The sequence below is a fragment of the Eschscholzia californica genome, unplaced genomic scaffold (assembly GCF_041429995.1).
Source record: "Eschscholzia californica isolate CP2 unplaced genomic scaffold, dmEscCali1.0.p SCAF_5, whole genome shotgun sequence".
Classification (NCBI taxonomy): Eukaryota; Viridiplantae; Streptophyta; class Magnoliopsida; order Ranunculales; family Papaveraceae; genus Eschscholzia; species Eschscholzia californica.
This window is the reverse complement of record NW_028238472.1, coordinates 4,663,257-4,689,852: the sequence shown is the minus strand read 5'-3', so window position 1 is coordinate 4,689,852 and position 26,596 is coordinate 4,663,257. Positions and strand designations below refer to the sequence as shown.

The 26,596-nt window shown below is 36.0% G+C and overlaps 1 protein-coding gene across 2 annotated transcripts; it reads left to right on the top strand.

Moving 5' to 3' along the window:
* The first annotated feature begins 1,640 nt into the window (after positions 1-1,640).
* On the top strand, positions 1,641-26,596 carry LOC147536465 (G-type lectin S-receptor-like serine/threonine-protein kinase SD1-13). Of its 2 annotated transcripts, XM_086641316.1 has the most exons (7): positions 1,641-3,017; positions 12,415-12,531; positions 15,942-16,108; positions 16,197-16,407; positions 16,533-16,770; positions 25,895-26,045; positions 26,202-26,596. In XM_086641316.1, exons 1-7 carry the CDS (start codon positions 1,733-1,735, stop codon positions 26,511-26,513), a joined length of 2,481 nt encoding a protein of 826 aa, XP_086497442.1. In that variant the 5' UTR covers positions 1,641-1,732; the 3' UTR covers positions 26,514-26,596. The 2 variants fall into 2 exon arrangements, with proteins under 2 accessions (XP_086497442.1, XP_086497443.1); XM_086641317.1 differs by lacking the exon at positions 12,415-12,531.

Here is a 26,596-nt window from a genome sequence, read left to right as displayed (position 1 = left end):
AATAATAGGTGAAGTTTAAAATAATATTGATAATTATTATTAAGGTCATTTTTTTTCTTTATCATTCCCACAATACCCTTACTTAATAAAACTCTCCCTCTCTCTCTCTAAAAACACATTTAGGTTTTTTTTTTCTTTCTTCTACTCGTTCTTCTTCTTCTACCCGTTCTTCTTCTTCAAATCATCTTATTCTTCTTCGAATCATCTTCTTCTTCTTAGAATCATCTTCTTCTTGACTCGACCTAAGTTTGAGGTTCCTGTTCTTCATCTTCTTCATCCAAAGATGATGAGTTTGATGTTCCATATGGTGGTCCTCTTGGATCAAACTATGGTGGTAAGAAGAAGAGAAATTTGATAATTATAATTGTAGCTGGTGTTTTGGGTGTTGTTGTTTCATTGTTGTTAGGGTTTGCTATTTGGTGGTGGTTCTTCTTAAGAACTGGTCAATTTGATAATCAATTAGAACAAGGGCATCAATCAATTCTCACTTTGCTTTCTTTATATAAGTCAATCTTTATACCTTCAAATCTCTTACTTGCTTTCACACAGACTCTTCCTACTTTCATAATGTGATCAATATATGAACCAAGCCAACAGATATACGAGAGATATTTTACCCAATTCAAAGGTATGAACTATGAAGCCTCAAAAGTGAAAACAACTCAGTTTGCATTGTCGCACATGCAAACACATGTTTGCATTGTCGCACATGCAAACACATGTTTGCATTGTCGCACATGCAAACACTTGTTTGCAATATCGCAAATGCAAACACTTGTTTGCAATATCGCAAATGCAAACACTTGTTTGCAAACGTTTGTTTGCATAACAGATTGCTACAAACAGTTGTTTGCATAACAGATTGTGCAAACACGTGTTTGCAGAAAAACGTAAGCGAAAAAACACCGTATTTTTCTGGTTTTTTTTTTTTTTGAAAAAAAAAGTATTGAAAGTGGATCTTGTTAGAAAGCTAATGAAAAATCATTTCTAAATACATAAATTTTATTGAAATCCGACATCTCAAACAAAAGTTATATCGATTTAAAGTTTAAAGAAAAATAAAAGAATTTAGTTACACAAAAAGACAAAAAAGGATAATTTAGTCTTTGTATACTTTTTGACCTGAATAATAATTTTCAAATGTTTTGTGCTTTTCTACTCATTTTCAATATTATTTTGACCTTTCTAGTTATTACCCCAAAAAAAATTGAGTAAACACGAGCCTTTTCGGATGGACCATTTTGTACAATAGTTAGTAGCTTTTGCACGTTTTTGGGCAATCATATCATCTACACAGCCTTTGTCACTGTGAACAAATTGCAAGTATTTGTTATAAGCCCAGTTTTCTTTTTTGTTGAGAGGTTATAAGCCCATTTTGTGTTGCAAGATCAAATAATCCCGATTTACGTATAACACAAGGTTCATATTTTTAGACGTGGCGCCACAGAAAAGCCACCATGTGGCTAGTTAAATAAATATTTGAGTTTGTCTTAACCTCAAAGTTGTCAACTGCCAGAACCATGGGTCATATCCTAAATTTGTCTTAACTTAGGATTTCGTATGGAATGGGCTAACCTGAAAATGTAAGCCAGCCACACAAATCAACCATTAAAGAACTTGCCCTGATCCCAGTCTGCCTTGAGTTAGTAGTATGAAATATGCATTGTTCTTGTTCCATTTGCCTTCTCATTAAATTACTAACAGGAGAGAACTCTTCTGATTTCTAAACATTATGATTTTCATAACTAGAAATCACATAGCTCCTATGCTTACTACTTGTCTCTGGTCACTCATCCTAGTACTACTACTAGCCTTAGGTTACTGTTATCCTACAGACAACACCAGTACCATTACTCCTTCCCGATACATCACCGACCCTCAATCTCTAACTTCCCCCGATGGAATCTTCAAACTAGGCTTCTTCAACCTTGCTAATTCTACGAATAGATATGTCGGAATTTGGTATAACAAAGTTTCAGTTTGTACAGTTGTTTGGGTTGCTAACAATGATAACCCAATACCCAATTCTTCTTTGGGTGTTTTAAAGATCGCAGAGGACGGAAATCTTGTAGTTTCAGATGAGTTGGGGAATGTTTTTTGGAGTACAAATGTTTTTAATATCACTACCAACAAAACTTTTGCTCAGATATTGGATACAGGAAATATTAATTTGGTCCAAGCTAGTGATCAAAGTATAATATGGCAGAGTTTCGATCACCCTCAAGATACATATCTACCAGGCATGCAAATAGGTATCACGGAAACTGGCAAGGTTCGGAAGATTAGATCATGGAAAAGCCAATTCGATCCTTCTGTTGGAAGCTTTTCTGCAGGAATTGAGTTTCCAGATAGTCCTCAGTTTGCCATATGGAATGGGTCTAGAACCATATGGCGAACTTCTCCGTGGAACGATAAGCTCGCTTTTAGTGGGTTTTATATGAAAAGAGATGCTGGAAAAGGCGGTACATATGTACATAAAAATTCAGACACCAGTTCTTCTTTGGTAAGATTCAATTTAGATCCTCAAGGGAGTGGAAATATACTTACTTGGAATAAAGGACGAAACGAATGGACCAGCTTGTTTTCGACGACAAAATATGATTGCGATAGTTACAATAAGTGTGGGATTTTCGGAAGCTGTAAGCTTACAGACTCACCAACCATATGTAACTGCCTGAGAGGGTACGAACCCAAGTATAAGGATGAATGGAATAAGAGAATTTGGTCAAGTGGGTGTGTGAGGAAGACAAACTTTTCATGCCAGACTAGTGAAAGAGAACGCGATAAATTCTTCAAACTTGATAACATGAAAATGCCTGATCTTCATAATCTGTTAGACGGTCCATCAAATGTCAGTGAGTGTGAGAAGGAATGCGTGAAGAATTGTTCATGCTCAGCTTATGCATATGAAGATGGAATTGGGTGTATGTCATGGGATGGAAACTTGGTAGACACAAAGCAGATGACTCCTTCAAGAGGTGCGGATCTTTACATCCGCTTATATCTCGAAGAACAGGGTAAGTACTTCTTCAATGGATTCATTTATAGACCAGCTGATATTTGTTTCTCATTTTCTCCAATTTAGATCCAAAATCTTACTCGAATCTGATTTAGGAACCTTTAATTTTTCTTTTTATTGTTCTTATATCTACGCCCTACCACAATTGATACCCTTTCTTCTTAATGGGTAGAACTAAATACCTCTTTTTATGGCTTGTGCTTCTAATCTTGGCTAAATCAAGTTAAATTTTGAAGAAGAGGAAAACCCTGGAAAAAATTAGATCTTCGTCTAAAACTTTTAAAACTCAGAAAAAGTCTTCAGATATTCATCTTAAGACTTGTAGTAGAACCAAAACTAACAAAGACACTAAATACTTAATTTTATACATCAAACTTCCTCAACTAAACAACTACTAAATCCCCTTTATATAGTATTAGGGGTTCTCTAAACCTAAACAAATTTTAATTAACAACTTCTAATAAATAAAATACTAGTTTCCTAAGCCTAATTAATTTCAAATAACAACTTTAACAAAAAAAATAAATAAAAAAGTACTAGAATCTAAAACATAGAAAATTACCTAAAAAATATAAAATAGATAAAACTGATAATTCTCTACTAAAAAATAGGAAACTACTAAAATACCTTAACTTGATGATATCTAAGATTCTTAGAAGACCTTCTGAAAATCTCTCTGCATCAAATTTGGGTTCATTTGAGTTGGACACGAAAAAAACTTAAGTTAATGCGTCATTATCTGAGATAGCGTAATATAACTATTATGTCCCTAACCAAAATAAATTGGACTGGCACAACTCAAATTCGAAAATATCAGGTTCAAGCTATACGACGAATATATCAGGGAAACAGTAATGAAGTGATGTGGTGTGTTTGGTCGCAGGATTCCTATCAAAATGGAATTTGGTAGGAATCATGAATACTTGGTATGTTTGGCTACCAAGAATCCTAGGACTCTTGAATCCTAAGGATTCATAATTCCAAAATTTGTATTGGACCAAAATCCCACCCTACCCCCTAAGATTTGTTAGGATTTTGGATTAATGAACTTAAATTTCAAACTTAAAATCAACAAAAAAATATTTCTTACTACAAAATCATTATTTTTTTTCAAAAAATCATATATTTTTCTAATGACGTTTAAAAATACTCAAATAATAATAAATCTTAGGATTCTTAGTTGCCAAACAAGCCAAAATATATTACTTGGATTCATGAATCCGTAGATTCATGATTCCGCCATCCAAACGCACCATTAAGTTAATGCGTCATTATCTGAGATAGCGTAATATAACTATTATGTCCCTGACTAAATTGGACTGGCACAACTCAAATTCGAAAATATCAGGTTCAAGCTATAACGACGAATTTATCAGGGAAACAGTAATGAAAGGATGTAGGGTGATTTTCAAAAGATATCAGGTTCAAGCTATAACGACGAATTCATGAATCCGTAGATTCATGATTCCGCCATCCAAACGCACCATTAAGTTAATGCGTCATTATCTGAGATAGCGTAATATAACTATTATGTCCCTGACTAAATTGGACTGGCACAACTCAAATTCGAAAATATCAGGTTCAAGCTATAACGACGAATTTATCAGGGAAACAGTAATGAAGTGATGTAGGGTGATTTTCAAAAGATATTCCGAATATCTTGTATATTTTAAATCTAGTAATTTTAGTAGGATAATCTTTCGAATCAGTAGAGAAATATTATTTTTATTAGTTTTATATATTTTTTTTGGAAACTTTTTAAGATTTAGATTTTAGTATTTTATTTATTTAAATGTTGTTAATTTTTAGTTTGATTAGATTTTGAAAACCCCAAGGCCATGTTTGACGCGCGAGATTGGAATGTCATTCCCAGGAATCACATTCCCGTAATGCGATTCCCAGGAATCAGATTATTTTGGTTTAATGTTTGGTTCGACCAGAAATAGGAATTTCATTCTCGATAGATTCCTAACTTGTTGTTTGGTTTGTGTAGAAATAGGAATGTAAATTTTTACGAAAGTCCTGTTATATCCTTTTACTTAAACTACATAAATTATAGGCCAACTTTGTTATATATGTATATATATATTTTAGTATTGTCTATTCAAAAACTAGAGATATGGAGAGTTACATTCGAACGAGAGAGGGTGGGAGCGAGATAGTGTGTTTTGCTATGGTGGTAGTTGAAACCTTAAGTTTTTAAAATTTTTTAGTAAAAATATTATGAGAATGACGATTTTAATATTAGTGAGCCGGGAAAGGAAAGTTTATATATGAGCCGGTTAATTTCAAGAAATATAATCGGGCCTGGATTTGACGAAGGACTATATTGCCAAAATCTTAAGGACCTCTAGACAATATCTTATATTAAGAAAGGATGTTTGTCTCAGTCAGCATTTTCCCTTCTGTTTTATATAATAGACTAGGGTATAGCCCGTGCCTCTGGCACGAAAGATTTTTTTGGAGCATTTTGCGTTGACTAACTTATAAGAATTATACCTTTTTTTTTGGATAATTCTATTGGAGGAAAATACAAACAAATAAAGCGGTGAAAAATTCAAAAAACCTATGTATAATCAATTTATTCCTACTCAAGATTATGAGCCATACTGATAGGGAACACGGAAAGCCAAAAGTTAACGCCTATAGTCAACAATTGGTTGCCCAAGTGGTCAAACGTGTTGATATAAACTTCAAAATTCTGAAGGTCCCAGGTTCGATTCCCAGAGGAGGTGGTTTCCATGGTTTTTTGAACTTGGGTTATTAAGGTATAAATAATGTTGTTGGACTTTAGACCATAGTTTAGTTGCGTTATAGATCCGTTCTTTGTAAGAGTTTAAATTCGACAGTTTCGTACTTATCACATCTTTGATATATCAATGTCAATGTAATGACTATCATAGATCGTAGTCAATTTCCAAAAAAAAAAAAATTAACACCTATAAAATAGAATCAAACAAGAAACATACAACTATAAACCTCAAGTAATTAGAGAAACCTCACACATAATCGGTCAATTGGGGTGTGTAAAGGGCTACAAACATACAACTATAAACCTCAACTATAGAACAGAATCAAACAAGAAACATACAACTATAAACCTCAACTAAAAAATCATTTCGATTACTTCTAAAGATTTTAGGAACTGAAGGGCTACAATCTTATGGGTTGTTAAATCATAGACTTCATAATTTTAGGAACTGAAGGGCTACAATCTTATGGGTTGTTAAATCATAGACTTCATAACAAATACTCTACAACTGCACCTAGAATCGGAGACGAGAGAGACATAAAAACGGCTTAGAGAGAGCAACTTAATCCGCTTCTCAAACAAACGATCTTAAAGAGTTCTTCCATATCCATCATCAACAATCCATTTAAATCTAAGTGCTAACAAAGTGAAGAATGTGAAACCTTTCCTATTTGAAGTAAAAAATGAGGAATCTCTGACCACCTTTTTGTGGTTGTAATAAGAGCAATAAAAAACCAGGTGAATGGAAGTATCAACCACGTTAATGTGATTAGTACAAGTTTGGAGTGCTGATATTTAAAGATTGTATCCAAAGAAAAGTATCAGTTACCCTAAAACAATATACCGATTCGAACAACAAAACGGCCTAGTTTGACACTTCAAGTTTAAGCACTGCACCTGGGCTGCAATGGATGGCTTGGAAGCAGCTGAGAGCCTGGATCTCTTCTTTGCTAAGCTTCCACTTCGGCGTTCTCTTAAACCAAAAGCTTCTGATATTCTGCTGCTTCTGACTTAAGCCTTCACGATCCTCTTCTTCTTCTCTGTGATTCTTGCATGCTTTCTTTGTTGTGCTAATGGAGTAACCAACCTCTGAATAGTGGGAGCTTGTCTCACCTTCTCCCCTTCCAATCACAGATATATGATTCAGCTACTACCTCAGATTAGTCAAGAATCAAGATTGAATAGTTATCTTCTAGTTTTAGACATATATGAACTCACCGTTTTGGGTTTGGAAGTTTATTCTGTTAACTTCACGATTATATAATAATCGGAGATATAGACATGAATGTAAAGACGCAATAGTTTAACGTGGTTCGGTCGAATATTCAAGACCTACATCCACGGAGAAATAACTCTTTATTAATAATCACCACATACAATTTTATGTGGGGTTGATCGGTTACATTGGTCAGACATAACTCGATGAGTTTGAATCCTAGAACCCTCTCCTATTTATAGATGACTTAGGGTTTAGAGTTTCCTAGTTTCTGATTACTAAACTAGGAAATAATATAAATTCTATCTAATATATTCAGAAATCTTCTTGATCGTTGGATCTCGTCTTCTCGATCCGTCACGTACATATACGTGTTACACACGTATATTATTTCTGGAACTCATCTTGACCGCTGGATCTATTATTTACGATCCATCTTATATCGTGAATCCTATTACCCGTTGAAGAGAAAATCCAGAATAGGAATTCTTTCTCCGTTGAAGAGAAAATCCAAAATTTTGGTAGAGAAATAAAATTTTCATAAACAAAGTATGACTTTGGAAATGTCACGAGTATCCGGAAAGAAAAATAGGAGAAATTAATCTATTTTAGTGTCACAAATAGAAGAGAAATGTGACAAAAAGTTGCGTCACAACTAGAAATAGTTGGATATGGGTGACAGTAGAAGTCTGTCACAAAGAAATTTTTCTACAGTTAAAAACTGTAGCAATAGACTGTCACGAAAGGATTTTCCAACAGTGAAACAAACTGTGACAAAAATAGTCACACAAAACTGTGGCAAAAAACAGTGTCCAGTTGCGACATATTGTTGAAATAAATAATTCGTCGCAAAAGACACTGTAACATTAGTGGCAGAAGCAAATAGTGTCACTTTCCTTCGGATGGAAAACAGTGACAGCATGCAAACTGTCACTGATCTGACAATGTCGCCGTCACAAAATAATGTGGGGAAAGAAACTGTCACAAATATTAATTTGGGGAAATATAGGAACTTCTAAATTAGGGTTTACTCAAATCGGGAACTTTCTCAAAATTGGGTTTCCCATATCAGAAGGTAATTGAAAAATTAAACAAGATAAATCATATGAGATTTGTATGAGACTCCAAATTGATGATTTATATAATCATACAAAATACGACCAAGAATCGCCGGTGATGAATCGGTTGTTAAAGAGAGAAAGCTCCAAAAGAAATAAGTTTCGGATTTAGAAATCAATCATAGATGATCGGGAATAGAAATGAATCATAGATGAAAAGTCGGCATGAAACCAGTAATAGTGTTGTAGGATATCTCAAATTCGACCAAGAAAACTCTATCCGTGAAGAAGCTAGAGAGAGAAAGTTTGATCTGCAATGGAAGAACCGAGAAGAAGAAGTCGTTTCTTCACCAAATCGCACGTAAAGTTGTTGGTGGTTTGTCCAAATCGATGGACGCCATCGATTGGGAATGGAAAACTCGCCGAGAAGTAAGTTGAAAGGCGGCGGTGGATGAGCAGCAGGCAGAAACCCTAGGGATTTACGTGAGGAAGAAGAAGTAGACAACCAAGTATGAAGGTCTCACGAGTCAAAGCTCGCTGACTAAGTCAGCGTCAACGTTTGTAAAAAAACACGGGTCAACAAGTGTGGACTTAGTCGGCGTGTGCAAAAGGGTTGTTTGGTCGCGGGTTAAATAAAAACCGGGATTTCTTTGTTTCGGAACGGGAAAAAATTGGTACTAGTTGGTTGAAAGTGAACCAGATCCGTGATTTTGGTTCAGAATTTTTTTTTTTTTTAAATTCAGACCCAATTTAGGTTTTAAAAAATTGAAAAATAAAATGGAAAGAATTATGAAAAAATTGAAACATAAGTCTAGATCATACCTTGTTTATGAAACCAACCATGAAGACTTCACTTTCATTTTCTTTGTAACACCAATGATAAATAATCACAAGATTAACTTGGGAAAATAAATCGACGAAATAACTTATCGATTATTGAATCATAATGATGTATAAAAAAATCATTGCAATATGATAATCACAAGAATAATTTGGGAATTAAATGAAATCGTCAAAGTAATTGATCGATTATTATGTCACACCGAATAAAAAAACGTTGGAAATTTTGCGAAAGCTTAAATCAAGAACATTAACTTGTTCATGATACCATGTTAAATTCACGATTATATAATAATCGGAGATATAGACATGAATGTAAAGACACAATAGTTTAACGTGGTTCGGTCGAATATTCAAGACCTACATCCACGGAGAAATAACTCTTTATTAATAATCACCACATACAATTGTATGTGGGGTTGATCAGTTACATTGATCAAACATAACTCGATGAGTTTGATCCTAGAACCCTCTCCTATATATAGATGACTTAGGGTTTTGAGTTTCCTAACTTCTGATTACTAAACTAGGAAATATTATGAATTCTATCTAATATTACCATTAGATAGTTACAAGAGATATTTATACTAAATATTACATATCTTCACAAATCTTCAAATATATTCTGAAATCTTCTTAATCGTTGGATCTCGTCTTCTCGATCCGTCACGTACATATACGTGTTACACACATATATTATTTCTGGAACTCATCTTGACCGCCGGATCTATTATTTACGATCCGTCTTATATCGTGTGTCCTGTTACCCCCAACCCCCCCCCCCCCCCCCCCCCCGCAAAATTAACTATATGAAAACAGTTTTTCATACTCGAACTTAAAAAATTTAAACAAATCTTCACAACAGTAGAATCATCACAAGTTCTTATTAATCAATTAAGGAAAGAATAACGGAGTCAATGGTAGAATCATCACAAGTTCTTATTAATCAATTAAGGAAAGAATAATGGAGTCAATGGTAGAATCATCACATGATCACAAGTAATTTATTGGTCATGCACAACTACTATTTGTGGTCAACAACTCTTGGTTGGAGTGGTAAGAGATATAATCTTCCACCTTAGAGGTCAAGGGTTCGAGACACACGCTGAACAATTCAAAAAAAAAAACTACTATTTGTGGAGTTTTCGTTAGGGCTACAAGAATATATGAAGGATAGATACCAACAGGGCAATGATAAATATAAGTGTGAAAAATAATTAAACCAACTCAATATGTATCTTTCTCTCGATCACTTGGGGGGTAGTGGTTGGGGACATTGGGGGAGAAAATGTCTCTCAGAATATGGAAGACACTTGTGGACACTTGGGGACATTTGAGTAAGGAAGATAATAAAAATAATAATTATTATCAAATCATATTATAATAATATTATCTTATTATTATATTACTATATTATTGCATTATTATTATTATTATTATATATCTGAATAAGGAAGGTAATAAAAATAATTATTATTATCAAATCATATTATTATCTTATTATTATATTACTATATTATTGTATTATTATTATATTATATTATATTATATTATATTATATTATATTAATATTATATTAACTATATTTTAAATAATAAATATTTACCAATTGTTCATCAATGTCCACAGATATCTACGGATGTCTACGAAAATCGAAAAATATATATTTGAAAATATTTATTAATTTTTTTTTATTTCATATGGTAAGACAATAATAATATTAAAATAATAAATGTCAACTAAATATCTATCAATGTCCACGGATATTCACGGATGTCTACGAAAGTCGACAAAAATATATTTTCAAAGTAGTATTGCAAATATTTTATTTCATATGATTAGACAATAATGATTACATTAAAATAATAAATGTTTACCAATTGCCATCAATGTCCATAGATATTCACGGTCTACGAAAGTCGAAAAATTTATTTTCAAAGTAGTAGTGCAAATATATTATTTCATATGATTAGACAATAATGACAACATTAAAATAATAAATGTCTACCAATTGCCATCAATGTCCTCAGATATCCACAGATGTCTACAAAAGTCGAAAAATATATTATTGAAATATGAGTACAAATATATTATTTCATATGCGGTTTGACAATAATGATAATATTAAAATAATAAATGTCTACCAATTATCCTTCAATGATGAGAAAATAATAATAATAATAATAATATCCAATACACATTTTGTCCATGAACCAAATGTCTTGAAATGTTTTTGAGACATTTTGTCTATGAATCAAATGTCTTGATCAAATGTCTTGAAATGTCCATAAAGACATTTTGTCTACGGACAAATGTCCTGAAATGTCTTGAAATGTCTCTGGAACATTTTGTCTTTGAGTGCCCTCCAATGTCCTGAACCACTACCACCCCCTTATTGTCCGAGAAATTCTAATTCAGTCCCTCATGATTTAGCAGCTTCTACTTTACACCTTCAGAATGTCTAATGACTAATATCGCCATTTATTGTTAACTTTTAGTCCTTTCCGTAACATTTCTATTAAAGGATATTTATATTAATTAATGGAGTCAATATAAAATGGCCGCGGCTTTGGGGAATAAAGAAAATTCTCCGGGGAATAAAGACTTTTTTTAAAACTAGTCAAATAAGATTGACTTTTATGTTTCTTTTTATTGCTAAGGGACTTCTAATTTTTTGGAGTTTTCCTCCATCTCATCACCTCTCTCTACCACCTCATCTCATCATCTTCTCCGACGAAGGTCGCCGGCCGGCCAATTTTCCGGGCGGCGGCCTTCAAACATAAAAAAAAATTGAAAAAAAATTAAATTAATTTTTTTTCTCTCTCCAAATTTTTTTCCTTAACTCTCTCTCTCTCTCTAGAACGGATCTAGAGAGAGAGAGTTGATCACGAACAAACCTGCTTTCTATCTCTCTACATCTGTTTTAGAGAGAGAGAGAGGAAAGGAAAAAAAATTTGGAGAGAGAGAGAGGAGATAGAAAAAAAAGTTTAATTTTTTTTTATGTTTGAAGGTCGCCGGGCGACGACCTTCGCGAGAAGATGATGAGGTGGCGAGAAGATGAAGTGGCAGAGAGAACAGATGAGATGGAGGAGAACTTTCATAAAATGTATTCTGTATTCCCCACAAAAATTTATTCGCCGCAGAACTTTCAAAAAAATCTGGATTCCCTCGAAAATTTATTCTCGGGAGAATTTTCTTTATTAAAATGTATAAAAGGGGACTAGTAGTTATAGGTAGCCCGAGTTGTAGTAGTACTTTCCTATTTTTAATTTTCAGAAAACTATTCATATAAAACTCCGTTACAACAAATATATATACAAGCTTTTTTTTTCATAGACATGGTTGATTCACTTCATTTTCATTTGTTGTTGTTGAACTTCGAAAACTTGTTGAAAAATATAGTGAGCACAAAAATAGAACCTGTTGTATAATTATTGAAAATTTATTATTAATAAATCTCCTCATAATTTTTTTGATTTCGATTAATCAACTTTTTCACCAATGAAGGTATTTTTGTTTTGAAATGTAGATCAGACGAAGAATTCCAAGAAGAAGGTAACTATTAGTATAATTCTTGTTCTTCTAGGAATGCTTATCATCTGTTTATGCTCATACTTCAGTTGGAGGTGGATACGAAAACCTAGAGGTAACTCTTAACCTAGCTTAGGATCAATTTTATTTGCAACAGATATACTGATCAAGGTGCATAGTTGCACCAACGGAGTTAAAAAATCTTACATCACAATCCAAAATAGATTACAAAGTACCACATGTCTAAAAACAGGAAATTGGGTCAGATGTCCAATTTCATGTTTTTTTTTAAGGTTATTTTCCTAATGGCCCCCAACTTTGTGACCAGCTTCCTGCCTAGCCCCCTATTTTACGAGAAATACCTATATGACCCCCTTCCGTTATAACACCGTCACTCTCTCTCCTCCATCATGTTTTCTCTCTCTGCCAAGTCATGCCACATCATCTGTTACGCCACTTCATCACCTTCTCCGGCGAGAGTCGCCGGCCAGCCAATTTCCAGCCGGCGACTTCAAACAATAAAAAAATAAAAAAAATTCTCTCTTCCTCTCTCTCTCTCTAAATTTTTTTTTTCTTTCTTCTCTCTCTCTCTAGAACTCAGTTCTAGAGAGAGAGAGGAAGAGAGAAATATTTTTTTTTTTTTTATGTTTGAAGTCGCCGGCCGGCCGGCGACTCTCGCCGGAGAAGGTGATGAGGTGGCGTAACAGATGATGTGGCATGACTTGGCAGAGAGAGAAAACATGATGGAGGAGAGAGAGTGACGGTGTTATAACGGAAGGGGGTCATATGGGTATTTCTCGTAAAGTAGGGGGCTAGGCAGGAAGCTGGTCACAAAGTTGGGGGCCATTAGGGAAATAACCCTTTTTTTTAAAAAGACAAATTATCTTTTTGTCCTTTTAGGCACCATATATAGTTTGGAAATAGTCTTGAAGGACAATTCTAAAAGCACTCCCATTTCTAATGCCGAAATTGTCCTTAGAATCTTAGCTTGCGAAGCTTTGCAAACTGGTTTACACTGTTTTGCAATCTCGTTTGTTGAGTTTTGCATTCCCGTTTGCATTGCTTTGCAATGTGGTTTGCGTTGCAAAACTTTGTACAAGCTTTGCAATCTGGTTTGCACTACTTTACAATAAGGTCAGTTTCGCCTTTTCTCTATATTAGATAATTTACAAAAATGCCATAGGGAGCTGAAGCCTATAAAAAGTTGATAAATTTTTTTTAACCAAAACTCAAATTTCTTAGGGAGTTTTGGCCAAATTCCCCTATCTAAAATTTCTTTCCGTCTAACTAGTATTCTATTGGTGTTGCTTTATCTATCTTGAAAAACTTCATTATTTGTTTTCTTCCATAGACCCCATAGAATAGTCAATCGAGGATAGAACTTGCCATAGGAAGCATTTTCCAACCGCATCTCCTTTCATTGTCGTAAAAAATCATTCTCATTCTGGCGAGTCGGATTCATATTATGCTACGAGTTTAAGAAGTAAGCCTGACCTTGTTTAGATACCTACAAGTGATCAATTGTTGGAGTCGACTCTAGAGTAACTAAGATTACCTAACGTGTACTAGGAAAACTGATTCCGGGTATGTGATGAAAACTTGGATAGAATTTCAGAGATGAGAGAAATAAAAGAGAAAGAAATAGACACCAGAAGAAATAGTTGATTTTCTTTATCTACAATTCATGATCATCATATCTATCTATAATTCCTGATCATCATATCTATCTACTTTTAAATAAACCACTTTATTTATACCCAAGTTCAATATTCGTGGATTTGCATTTCAATGAGATCGAACCTGAGACCTCCGCATTGCAGAGTATATGTACTTACCAACTGGGCTACCAGTTGTTGGCCCATGCGAGACTATTCTCACAACGTATATCTATAAAATCGAAAGACACGACTTGTTAAAGATTCAACTGCTGTATTTTTAATTTTATTTTGACGCATTTCTTCAAAATATATTTATTGCAAGATATAACCAATAGAATTCACATTTAAATTCCGATAAAATCTTTTAGCAAAAAAAAAACGGGAATTTGGCCAAAACTACCTAAGAAATTATGATTTTGGTTAAAAAGGATTAATCAAAGTTTTTTAGGCTTCACCTCCCTGATGGCAATTATGTAATTTTCAATTTCAGTAAAAAGACCAACCTAACCCTAGTCTAAGAAAATACCTTGCAAACACCTTGCACTGCCTTGCAAACACTTTGCACTGCCTTGCAAAGCCTTGCAAACACCTTGCAGAGCCTTGCAAACACCTTGCATGGTTTTTGCAAACACCTTGAATAGTCTTGCAAACAAATTGCAGAGCCTTGCGAACACCTTCCAGAGCTTTGCAAAAACTTTGCAGAGCCTTGCGAACACCTTGAACGTCTTTTGCAAATACCTTGCACAACCTTGCGAACACCTTGCAAAGCTTTGCAAATACCTTGCAGAGCCTTGCAAACACCTTGCAGACCCTTGCAAACACCTTGCATAGCCTTGCAAACACATTGCAATGTCATGCAAATGGTTTGCAAATTAGTTTTTGAATTGATTTAACATGAAATTTGTTACAAATTATTATATTTTGTCGAATAGAATGTTGTATCGAAAAACTAGCTAAAACCCCTACAAATTCATAATAGTCATTTTATAAGCTCTAGCACCATCATTTTACTTTTCTTCGAAAAACTTCTAAAGCTTTCATGAAATTCTCAATTTGAACATAAATACTAATCATGATTGTCCAAGAAAAAATATTTCTCACAGGCATTTCATCTAACAACTTTATAGCTATTTCAACAACCTAAGTCTTGTATAACCAACTAAAACGTTGCATTCCAAGCAACAACATCTCTTTCAAGCATTTTATCAAACACATTGCTTGCATCAACTATACTTTCACAACTTCCATATAAATCCAACAAATAAGTTTGAACATAAACATCAAAACTAACAAATTGTCATCCATCATTCATAACTCAATGAAAATAAAGCAATGAAGAAGTTGGATTATACCTTGAAACATTATCAAAATCTCCTTCCATTGAAAGTATATAAAACTTTCTCTCTCTAGAATTTAGAAACAAAAACTAAATCAAACCCCTTAAAAGCCTCTTCAAACAACAAGCAAATAAATTAAATCACTAAAACCTAAAAAACATCAACCTATCTTATAGCCAAACTCGATTCAAACCCTAGAAATTCTAATCGGCGTCGACAATCCAACTCAGTTCGTTCATGAGAAAAACTCAAGTTCCTGATCTATTAGTTAGATTATTACTAGGTATTTCTAATTGAATGAAGGGTATTTTTTACTCTTAAAAAGTTTGTGCTTTTAAAAATGTCCTTCAAGCCTATTTTTATAACTTACTTGAGGCCTAGCTAGTTAAAAAGATGGGTTGTCTTTTTAACAAAAAAAAAAAAATACAAGCCTGAAAAAAAAAAGTTACTTTTCAAAATCATTCTCAGGATCATTTAAAGTATGTACATCAATATGAAAGTCGGAAGCTAACTTATGGTCAAATTTGCAGGGAAAAGGAGGAAACACAATGAAAATTCTCTATTTCACATGGATCAAAACATGCTTAGAAACAATCAAGATATTAAAATATTCAAATTTAAGGAGCTAGAAATGGCTACAAATAGCTTTTCTGAAGCTAATAAGCTTGGTCAAGGTGGTTTCGGTCCAGTATATAAGGTAGCTAGCTGCTGTTTCCTGCATTCTTAATCTCCATTAGTAGAATTGGTAACGCTGAATATGAAATCGTTCTTATTGTTCTTCTCAGGGAGTACTTTCCGTTGGACAAGAAATAGCAGTGAAACGGCTCTCGTATAACTCTGGACAAGGGTTAGAGGAGTTTCAGAATGAAGTCGTAGTGATCTTAAAGCTCCAACACAGAAATCTGGTTCGACTCCTGGGTTGCTGCATCGAAGGCGATGAGAATATGTTGATTTATGAATACATGCCTAATAAAAGCTTGGATTTCTTCATATTTGGTTGGATTTTTCTCTATCAATTCTAAATAAGTTTTCAAGATTTAGATCTAAATTATTTTCGTCCTATAGGTACCTTATCCGACAATTAAACTCTGGTTGTTTTTATGTTGGCTTGTGAGTATCAGATTCAACCAAACAATTACTCTTAGATTGGAGGAAGCGGTTTCAAATCATCGAGGGAGTATGTCGAGGAATTCTTTACCTTCACAGAGATTCTAGATTAAGGGTCATCCATAGGGATCTCAAGGCAAGTAATGTCCTCTTGGATGATGACCTAAATCCTAAAATTTCTGACTTCGGCATGGCAAGGATATTCGGAGGCAATGAACTCCAAGGAAATACTTCAAGAGTTGTTGGTACACAGTAAGTAAAATATTCCATATTATAGTGTTATAATTGGTAACCTTATATTAATATATTGAGGTATTGTTGAAAGTGTCTTGAATATATATTAATATTCAATCAAGTTTGAGACCCCAGAGTAACTTTTGGTCCGATCAGTTTCGCTTCTGTTTGCCCTAGCCGTATTAGAATGGGTATCAATGTAAAGAGTACCCATGTGTTCTAAGGAGTTAGAAACAGAGGAAGTTAGGTAGTGGGAACAAGGTTTCCAGTGAGCTATATAAACTAAAACCTTAGAGGTATCATTTTAACTTGTTCTTCACACATAGTGGAAATCATTTTAACTTGTTCTTCACACATAGTGGAAATCATCGCGCCATTGTTTGTCGTAGAGTAGGTCTCATCAACCGAACAATGTAAATCTCTTGTCAGTTTGTGTGCTTTTTTACTTTCTTTACGTCCTTCTTGATTGCTTGTTCTCCGTAATAACAAACTGGTTTCAGAGCTTCGATTACTACTTTTTGGACTTGCGAAATAAAAGATAAAGAAGGAAGATCCCGTGGAGATAGCAATAGCTATCGAATAATATGGAAGTGATGATGGTATATTTTTACAATCATTGAACAAAATGATGATACTACAGTTTTGGCTATCAATACTATATTATATCTCAGAAGAACGACACTCCTTGTAAGGTTGTAGGAATTGGTACCATTCATATCAAAATGAACGATAGTGTTGTGCACATCGTACTAGATATCATACAGGTTTCAAATTTGAAGAGGAATTTGATATTTTTGGGAAAGCTAGATGATAATGGTTGTAAGTTTACTAGTGAAGTTAGTATTCTTAGAATTTCAAACGACAGTATTACAATTATGAAGGGTTGCAAAAGAATGGTCTTTATATTGTATAGGGTGATACAGTTATTAGATCTGTAGCTGTATCATCATTTGACAAGAAGATACAAACTACTAAAATATGATCATATGCAGTTAGAGCATATGAGAGGGAGGGTGTTGGCTAGCTATACTGAGTTAGCACGGATTGCTCTCTGGACAAAAAGTTGCAAAACTGAGATTCTATGAGTATTGTGCTTTCGAGAAAGAGTGTCGGGTCAAATTCAGTGTGGCTATTCACAATATTAAAGGTACTTTGGGTTAATCCATTCAGATCTTTGGAGTCCTTCTAAAGTAGCTCACATGGTGGAGGTAAGAAACGTGTTAACCTTGATTGATCATTTTTCTCGCAAAGTATGGCAATACATACTAGAAAGCAAAGATGAGACTTTTTTCAAGTTCGTGAAGTCGAAGATTATGAGAAGAAAAATAGAAAACAAGTCAAATGCTTGAGGTTGACAACGGTATGAAAATTTGTGAAGAGAAATTCAATAGGTTCAGTGAAGATGAAGAAATAGTGAGACATCATACAGTTAGGAAAACACCACAACAAAATGTTATTTTAGAAAGTATGAACATAATGCAATTAGAGAGAGCTCACTATGCTTTCAAATGCAGGGTATCATAAAGTGTTTTGGGTCGAATTTGAAGAGTCGGTTAAGTAAGGAGTTTGAGATGAAAGACTTGAGTGCATCCAAGAACATTTTGGGAATGGAGATATGCTGGGATATATCTGCTGGTAAATTATTGTCCCAAAAGATGTATGTCGAGAAAGTGTTCGAACGTTTTTTAGTGGAAGAGGCAAAGTCTAAGTACCTCTTGGCATCACATTTTAAGCTTTCAACTAAGTTATCACCACAGACAGATGAGGAGACAAAGTATATATCTCGGATTTATTTTTCAAGTGCAGTTAGTAGCATCATGTATTTTGTGGTTTTGCACGATATATATTTCACATGTCAGTAGTGTGGTTAGCAGATACATGGGCAGACCTGCAAGAGGTCATTGGTTGCCAGTGAAATAGGTCTATTATATCTGAGTGGTAGTACAAACGTCAGTTTGGTTTATGATAAAAGTGACGATACTTATGGATCAATTGTTGGATATGCGGATTGAGATTTTTCCGGAGATCTTGATAAAAAGAGATCAATAATGGACTATATATTCTCTCTTTCTGGAAGTGTCATAAGTTGGAGAACAATACTACAATCTTTAGTAGCATCGTCTACAACTGAGACAAAGTATATGAAAGCAATAGAGGCTGTGAAGGAAGCAATATGGTTAAGGGCTTTAGTTGGTGATTTTGGTTTGAAGAAGCAGGAGGTAAAAAATGTCTACTGCGATAATCAGAGTGTGATCCATTTGATTAAAAATAAAATGTCCCATGAGAGGACTAAACACACTGGTGTTAGGTGTCATTTTATCAAGGATGTGGTGGAAGAACATAAACAATTAAGAAGATAGCCACAACATAATATCCAGCTGACATATTAACTTAGGCAGTTACAACTTCCCATTTTAAGCATTATTTTGACTTGGTTGGAATCTAGAGATGTTAAAGGCCTTTGGTGGGCAAGCCCTTATAGGACAATGGGGAAAGGTATTAATATTGTGTGAAGGTCTATGATATAATCAAGTCAATGTGGAGAACGGTTGAAAGCGTCTTGAATATAGGTCGACGTCTGGTGATGTCACAATTTGTCCTTCTAGTACCATTCAAGATGTCGAAACTGCTAATTGAATCTCGATTTGATCCCTCTCGAACTGGGGGTAAAACCTGCAAGGAACTCGAAAACCTCTCCGGCGTTCAATATAGTCAAATTGCCCTTGCAGTCAAATAATTGAATATTGAGTGATTCAAGTTTAGGATTTGGACCTTTGGTTGATCGTTAAGCTTAAGACTTAGCTTGTGATCATGGTGTAAGCATCTCGCCTTCTTCGAGATGAGTTCATTACCTTTTATAAGCCACTTTGACCGACTGATAAATAGACGGTGTCGATGAGGCAGCTGAGTTCCACTAGAAATATAAACTACTGTTTCATTGTTGTGAAGTACTAAGATTCCTCTTTGTGCTTCCAACGTTTGAGATTCTGTAGGGAAAATCTCCTCCTTGCGGAGTTCTTGTATCTCAAATTTAATAAATACTTAAGATCATCACTGACTGAGGTATTTCACAGGATTTAGGATTAAGTCGATAAAACATTATGCATGCTTCTACCCCATATTTCGGAATTGAGGTATCAACCTCACTTTCGCAGACCCCTCCCCCTTATCTTATCTTAAAACCAAGTGAAAAATTAGTTGTATTTGAACCAGAGCAAAGATTAGATGCTTAGGACCACCGTCCCGACCCCCCAGTTTTGGGCTTAAGTCATAGACCTCTTTCGAATTCAACCTCCATGTTAACTTGACATGGCTTGAACCATCGGGCTTTTGTTCTTTTCTTTACTTATTAAACGTAGTCAACTGATGACCATTTTTTGGATCATCAATATCTAATCCGGGTTGCAACCTGAGTACAAAATTTTTTGCCCGACCGATTTTGCTTATGTTTATCGTAGTCTGATTAGGACGGTTAAAAATATAAGGGGTATCCAGCTATTGTAAAGAGTTAGAAAGAAGTGGCGAGGCGATGGGATGAAGGTTTCCAGTGAGCTCTACAAATTGAAACCCTAGAAATATCTTTGTAACTTGTTCTTCATACATAGTGGAACTCATCACACTATTACATTCCGTGAAGTAGGACTCATCAACTGAAACACGTAAATATCTCATGTTGTGTGTGATTGTGTAAGAAGCAGTTTCCAAATTTGAATGGCTGTTTCCCTTCTAATTTGTGGCGGTTTAGATGGATGGCGGTTTCAATTCCAAATTGGATTCAATTGGAATCTCAAATTGAAAATTGGAAGTCGGTGGTGAATTGCCTAATTGAGTCGGCTTATAATAGTTATAAATAAGGGGGTCTTGAGTGCTTCTAATCACATCAACACAACTACTCAACAACAACTCTTCTTTAGAGATCTAGAGAGAGAGCAAGTGAGTGAAAAATTTTGTTCATATTTTTTTAGCGGTGTTAAATTTCTCGGTCGTCGAAGATTTAGTATAGAAAGTAATTGTCTATACGGTACCATCTTGGGATGACCTTGCAGGTTGTGTGAGTCGTCTTCATCTATCCTTCAATAAAGATTTCTTGTTCGCCCGAGGACGTAGGCTTTAAGCCGAACCTCGTTAAATTCTGTTTACATGATTAGTTTTGGATAACTTTTCGATAATTTTCATAATTGGATCAATTTCGAGGATAGGTTCGATAGCTTCCGCGACTTTTAGTTCTAACAATTGGTATCAGAGCATTGTTTGAGATTGAACGAAGGAGAAGATGGGATCGAGAAGTGGTACGGTCAAAGTAGGGAAATATGAGATAGAGAAGTTCAATGGGAAAAACGATTTTTCTTATTGGCGGATGCAGATGAAAAATCTGTTAATCTCGCAGAAATTACACAAGACGTTGGCGGGAAAGAAACCAAGAGATATGTCAGATGAAGATTGGGAGGAGTTAGATCTCGAAGCATGGGCCACCATTATGTTGTGTCTTGAGAGGGACGTGGCGTTCCTAGTAGACGAAGAAACAACGGCGGTGAGTGTGTGGTTAAAGCTAGAAAGCAATTTCATGACGAAAACATTAACGAATCGGGTCTACTTGAAATCCAAATTAATCACATATAGAATGGATGAGGGTTCTTCTATTCAGGATTATGTGAATAGGTTTGACAGGATTATCTCAGATTTGAAGGATATTGATGTTAAGGTTGAGGATGAGACCCAAGCCCTCATATTGTTACTTTCATTGCCTAAATCTTATGAGAACCTTGTTCAAACTTTGATGCTTGTAGTCTAAGCATGGAAGAGATGAGAAATTCGTTATTAGCGGACGACCTTCGTAAGGTTGCTACTAGCGGTATGACGTCCGGTGAAGTAAACAAGGATCAAGCACAAGGGTTGTTTGTAACGATGGAGAGGAGTAATGAAAAGGGAAAGGGAAAGGGCGGGAAATTTAGAGGCTCTTTCAAGAAAACGTGTTTTAGTTGTGGTGCGCTTGACCACTTTAAAGCGGCTTGCCCAGAGAGAAAGTTGAAACAAAAGAACGAAGGCTATAAGGAGAAACAAGAGATGCAAGAGGCGGGATATGTGTCAGAAGAGGCGGACGAATGTTTCTCGGTGACAGAGGTGTCTGAGAAGATCTCTGATAAGTGGATGCTTGATTCAGGAGCGTCACACCATATGTGTCCAAATAGAGAGTGGTTTACTACCTATAGGAGTATAGATGGGGTACAGTTATATTGGGTGATGATAATATATGTAAAACTGTGGGACTCGGAACAATACGTATCTAGATGCACGATGGAGTGGTGAGAACATTGACGGACGTAAGACACATACCCGATTTGCGGAAAAATCTAATTTCCCTTGGTGTGTTGGAGCGGAACGGCGGTAAGATAATTATAGAGAATAGCTCCATAAAAGTCGTTAAGGGTTCTTTGGTGGTGATGAGAGGTACTCGTTACGGTAATTTATAGAAACTTTTAGGGACAACAATTACGGGAGATGTAGCAGTAGGAATCAGTGGAAGGGATCCAACGGCGTGTACGAGGCTTTGGCATATGCGCCTTGGGCATATGTCTGAAAAAGGGTCTATCTTTGATGTGCAGGAAAGGCTTGTTGAAGGACATGAAGAAGCCTTGCATGGAGTTTTGTGAGCATTGTGTGTTCGGGAAGGCACACAGGGTAACGTTCTCTTCAAGTAAGCACAAGAGCAAAGAGGTATTAGACTACGTACATACCGATGTCTGGGGACCGGCAAAGTTACCTTCCAAGGGTGGTTCCAGGTATTTTGTTACATTCGTTGATGATCATTCGAGATTTGGCTGGCTTCATTTTCTGAACCATAAGAATGAGGTACTCAACACATTCCTGGTGTGGAAAGCAATGGTTGAGAACAAAACTGGTCGAAGCTGAAGACGTTAAGGTCGGAGAATGGGACCGAGTACACGGATGGGGCATTCAAGGAGTTTTGTAATCAGGAAGGCATTGTGAGGCACTGGACAGTAGTAAACACACCTAAGCAGAATGGAGTCGTAGAGAGATTGAACCGTACATTACTTGAGAAGGCTAGATGTATGCGCTCCAATTTAAGGTTAGGCGTAGAATGGTGGGCAGAATCTGTTGCTACAGCTTGTTATATTGTGAACAGGTCTCCACATTCTACTTTAGATGACGACATACCTTACGAGGTGTGGTCAAGTGAACATGCAGATTACGGGAGACTTAGGGTTTTCTGTTGTACGGCCTATTACCATGTTAAAGGTAACAAACTTGATAATAGAGGAAAGAAGACAATTTTCTTAGGATATGCTACAAGAGTCAAGGATTATCGGCTATGGTGTACGGAAGACAAGAAGTTTGTAATCAGCAGAGATGTGGTGTTTGATGAGTCATCTATTGTAGCTATGGCGAAAGCTATAGTGCCTAGTTGTGGTGATGTTGGGTCTACTAAAGCTCAAGTAGTGGAAGTAGAAGCCGAAGACCAACGGGTTTCCAGGAATTATGATCAGGTGGAGCATCAGGATAGTACTCTGGACGAGGAAATTGATGAACCCGATCATGAGGAGGTTCAAGGGGAAGGTACACAAGTTTTACAACAACAACAGCATGATGTCTCGATACATAGTAGGTCGAAACGGTTATATAAGCCGGTACAAAGGTTAGGGTCAGACAAACCTCTTAGGCATTACGGGCAGGCAAATCTGGTTGAATATGCACTCTTGGGGGAAGACGACAAGTCGATCACCTTCAAACAAGCTATTATCGTGGCGGAAAGAGAGAGTTGGTTGGTTGCTATGCAAGAAGAGATGGAGTCTCTTCACAAGAACAAGACATGGGAGGTTGTCCCATTGCCCGAAGGTAAGTCTGTTATTGGTTGTAAATGGGTGTACAAGAAGAAAGAGGATTCTTCCGAAATCAAGGGTACAAGGTATAAGGCAAGACTAGTGGCCAAGGGTTATGCACAGAAAGAAAGGGTCGACTACAATGAGATTTTCTCACCGGTCGTGAAACATACTTCTATTCGGGTGCTATTGAGTATTGTTGCTCACAGTGATCTTAAGCTGGAACAACTGGATGTTAAAACCGCCTTCTTGCACGGTGATTTGGAAGAAGAAATTTATATGGCTCAACCTGAGGGATACAAAGTTGAGGGTAAAGAAAATCAAGTATGTCGTTTGAGGAAGTCTCTTTACGGATTGAAACAATCCCCTCGCCAATGGTACAAACGATTTGATTTTTTCATGCTAAAGCATGGTTTTCGCAGAAGTGACTATGATTGTTGTGTATACATCAAGAAGTTTCGCGAAGGTGACTTTATTTATCTCCTTTTGTATGTGGATGACATGCTTATTGCTTCTCGAAGCATGGTGGAGATAAATAAGTTGAAATCTTAACTCAGTCAAGAGTTTGAGATGAAAGACATGGGCGCTGCAAAGAAGATACTGGGAATGGAGATTAAGAGAGAGCGGTCAAGTAAGAAACTGTACTTGTATCAGAAAGGTTACATCGAACGAGTAGTTTCTCTATTCGGGATGCAGAATGCGAAGGCGGTGTCAACACCTTTGGCACCACACTTCAAGCTCTCGGGAAGACAATCTCCCACTACTACGGTGGAGAAGGATCATATGGATCGCGTACCGTATGCTAGTGCAGTTGGCAGTTTGATGTACGCTATGGTGTGTACTCGTCCGGATATTTCACAAGCGGTCAGTGTGGTTAGTAGGTTTATGGCAAACCCGGGGAAGACACATTGGGAAGCTGTGAAGTGGGTCTTGAGGTACTTAAAGGGTACCGTTGATACGGGTTTCTGCTTTGGTGGAGGCACATGTCAGGTAAGCTGTTATGTTGACTCAGATTATGCTGGCGATCTAGATAGAAGACGATCTACTACTGGTTATGTATTTAAGGTACATGGTGCTCCAGTTAGTTGGCGATCGATGTTACAATCTACAATCGCGTTATCTACTACGGAGGCCGAGTATATCGCTATGGCCGAGGGTGTGAAGGAAGCATTGTGGTTGTGGGGTCCTCTGGATGATCTAGGGATTAAGCAGGAGTGCATGGATGTATGGTGTGATAGTCAATGGCAATCCACTTGGCGAAGAATCAGGTTCATCATGCTCGTACTAAGCATATCGATGTCAGGTATCACTTTGTACGAGATGTCATAGAGGAAGGTAATGTTTCTCTCATGAAGGTACACACAGATGAGAATCCCGCAGACATGTTGACTAAAGTGGTGATGTGTTGCAAGTTTCAGCATTGCCTGGAATTGCTACAAGTCGGCTCGTGTTAAGTTGCCCGAAAGGGCGTAATGGCGACAAGGTAATCTTTATGTGAAGGGTTGGTAGAACTACGGTAGGCTTGATCCTATAAAAGGGTACATAGGCAGCCATGGTCATATGGTGCAGTCGGATGAAGTTACAAGAAGCAGATATATCTTACAAGGAGTATCCTGGTGTTCGTCCAAAATTTAAAAAGTATCAATTGTGTACGAGGTGGAGAATTGTTAGAAGCAGTTTCCAAATTTGAATTGGCAGTTTCCATTCTAATTTGTGGCGGTTTAGATGGATGGCGGTTTCAATTCCAAATTGGATTCAATTGGAATCTTAAATTGAAAAGTGGAAGTCGGTGGTGAATTGCCTAATTGAGTCGGCTTATAATAGTTATAAATAAGGGGGTCTTGAGTGCTTCTAATCACATCAACACAACTACTCAACAACAACTCTTCTTTAGAGAGCTAGAGAGAGAGCAAGTGAGAGAAAAATTTTGTTCATAGTTTTTTAGTGGTGTTAAATTTTTCGGTCGTCGAAGATTTAGTATAGAAGGTTATTGTCTATACGGTACTATCTTGGGACGAACTTGCGGGTTGTGTGAGTCGTTTTCATCTATCATTCAATAAAGATTTATTGTTCGCCCGAGGACGTAGGCTTTAAGCCGAACCTCGTTAAATTCTGTTTACATGTTTAGTTTTGGCATAACTTTTCGATAATTTTCATAATCGGATCAATTTCTAGGATAGGTTCGATAGCTTCCGCGACTTTTAGTTCTAGCAGATTGCTTACTTTCTTTACTGTGTTTCTTGATTTCTTGTTCTTCGTAAAAATAGAGGTATATTTTGTCTAACTAACACTATAAAATGTAGTGGATATATGTCCCCTGAATATGCCATGGAGGGAAGGTTTTCAGAAAAATCAGACGTTTTTAGTTTTGGAGTGTTGCTACTCGAGATTATCAGTGGAAGAAGGAACAATAGTTTTTGCCACATGGAGGCGCCCTTAAACATTCGCGGATATGTAAGTGTTCATATATCATTCTTAATCAATTCTAATATCGTCCAACCAACAAGGTGACAGTATCTAATCCATTCTCGACTGTGCAAGTAAAGTTTTGTTCTCATTGACGTAGTTCGAAACCAATACTTCAATATTACTTCTACTATTTTGTTTCAGGCATGGAAATTGTGGAGAGAAAACAGACTTCAATCATTTGTGGATCCGACTTTGTTGAGGGAACCAGATTTAGAGGTTGAAATATTGAGATGCATACATGTGGGATTGTTGTGTGTGCAAGATTTGGTTAGTGATAGACCAAGTATGTATGCAACACTTTCCATGCTTACTAGTAAAACTTCAACTCTTCCTACACCAAAGCAACCAGCAACTATTCAAACAAAAATGCATCCGGATTCAAGTTCATCTCAACAGTATAAGCAAAGATATTCTGCAAGTAATGTAACTATTACCGAAGTCTGTGGTCGTTAATAATATAATTTAGGCTCCTTGAGTACACTAGAGAATTATGATTCTCTTAAGGAAAGCAATCTCTATGAATTGTTTTTGTTAAA

Bases quoted from the DNA above. Each gene is read 5' to 3' on its own strand.
- LOC147536465 (XM_086641316.1), top strand. From the start codon at position 1,733: ATGATTTTCATAACTAGAAATCACATAGCTCCTATGCTTACTACTTGT. The intron at 3,018-12,414 runs GTAAGTACTTCT...TTTGAAATGTAG, and splicing joins CTTATATCTCGAAGAACAGG to ATCAGACGAAGAATTCCAAG. The intron at 16,109-16,196 runs GTAGCTAGCTGC...TGTTCTTCTCAG, and splicing joins GTTTCGGTCCAGTATATAAG to GGAGTACTTTCCGTTGGACA.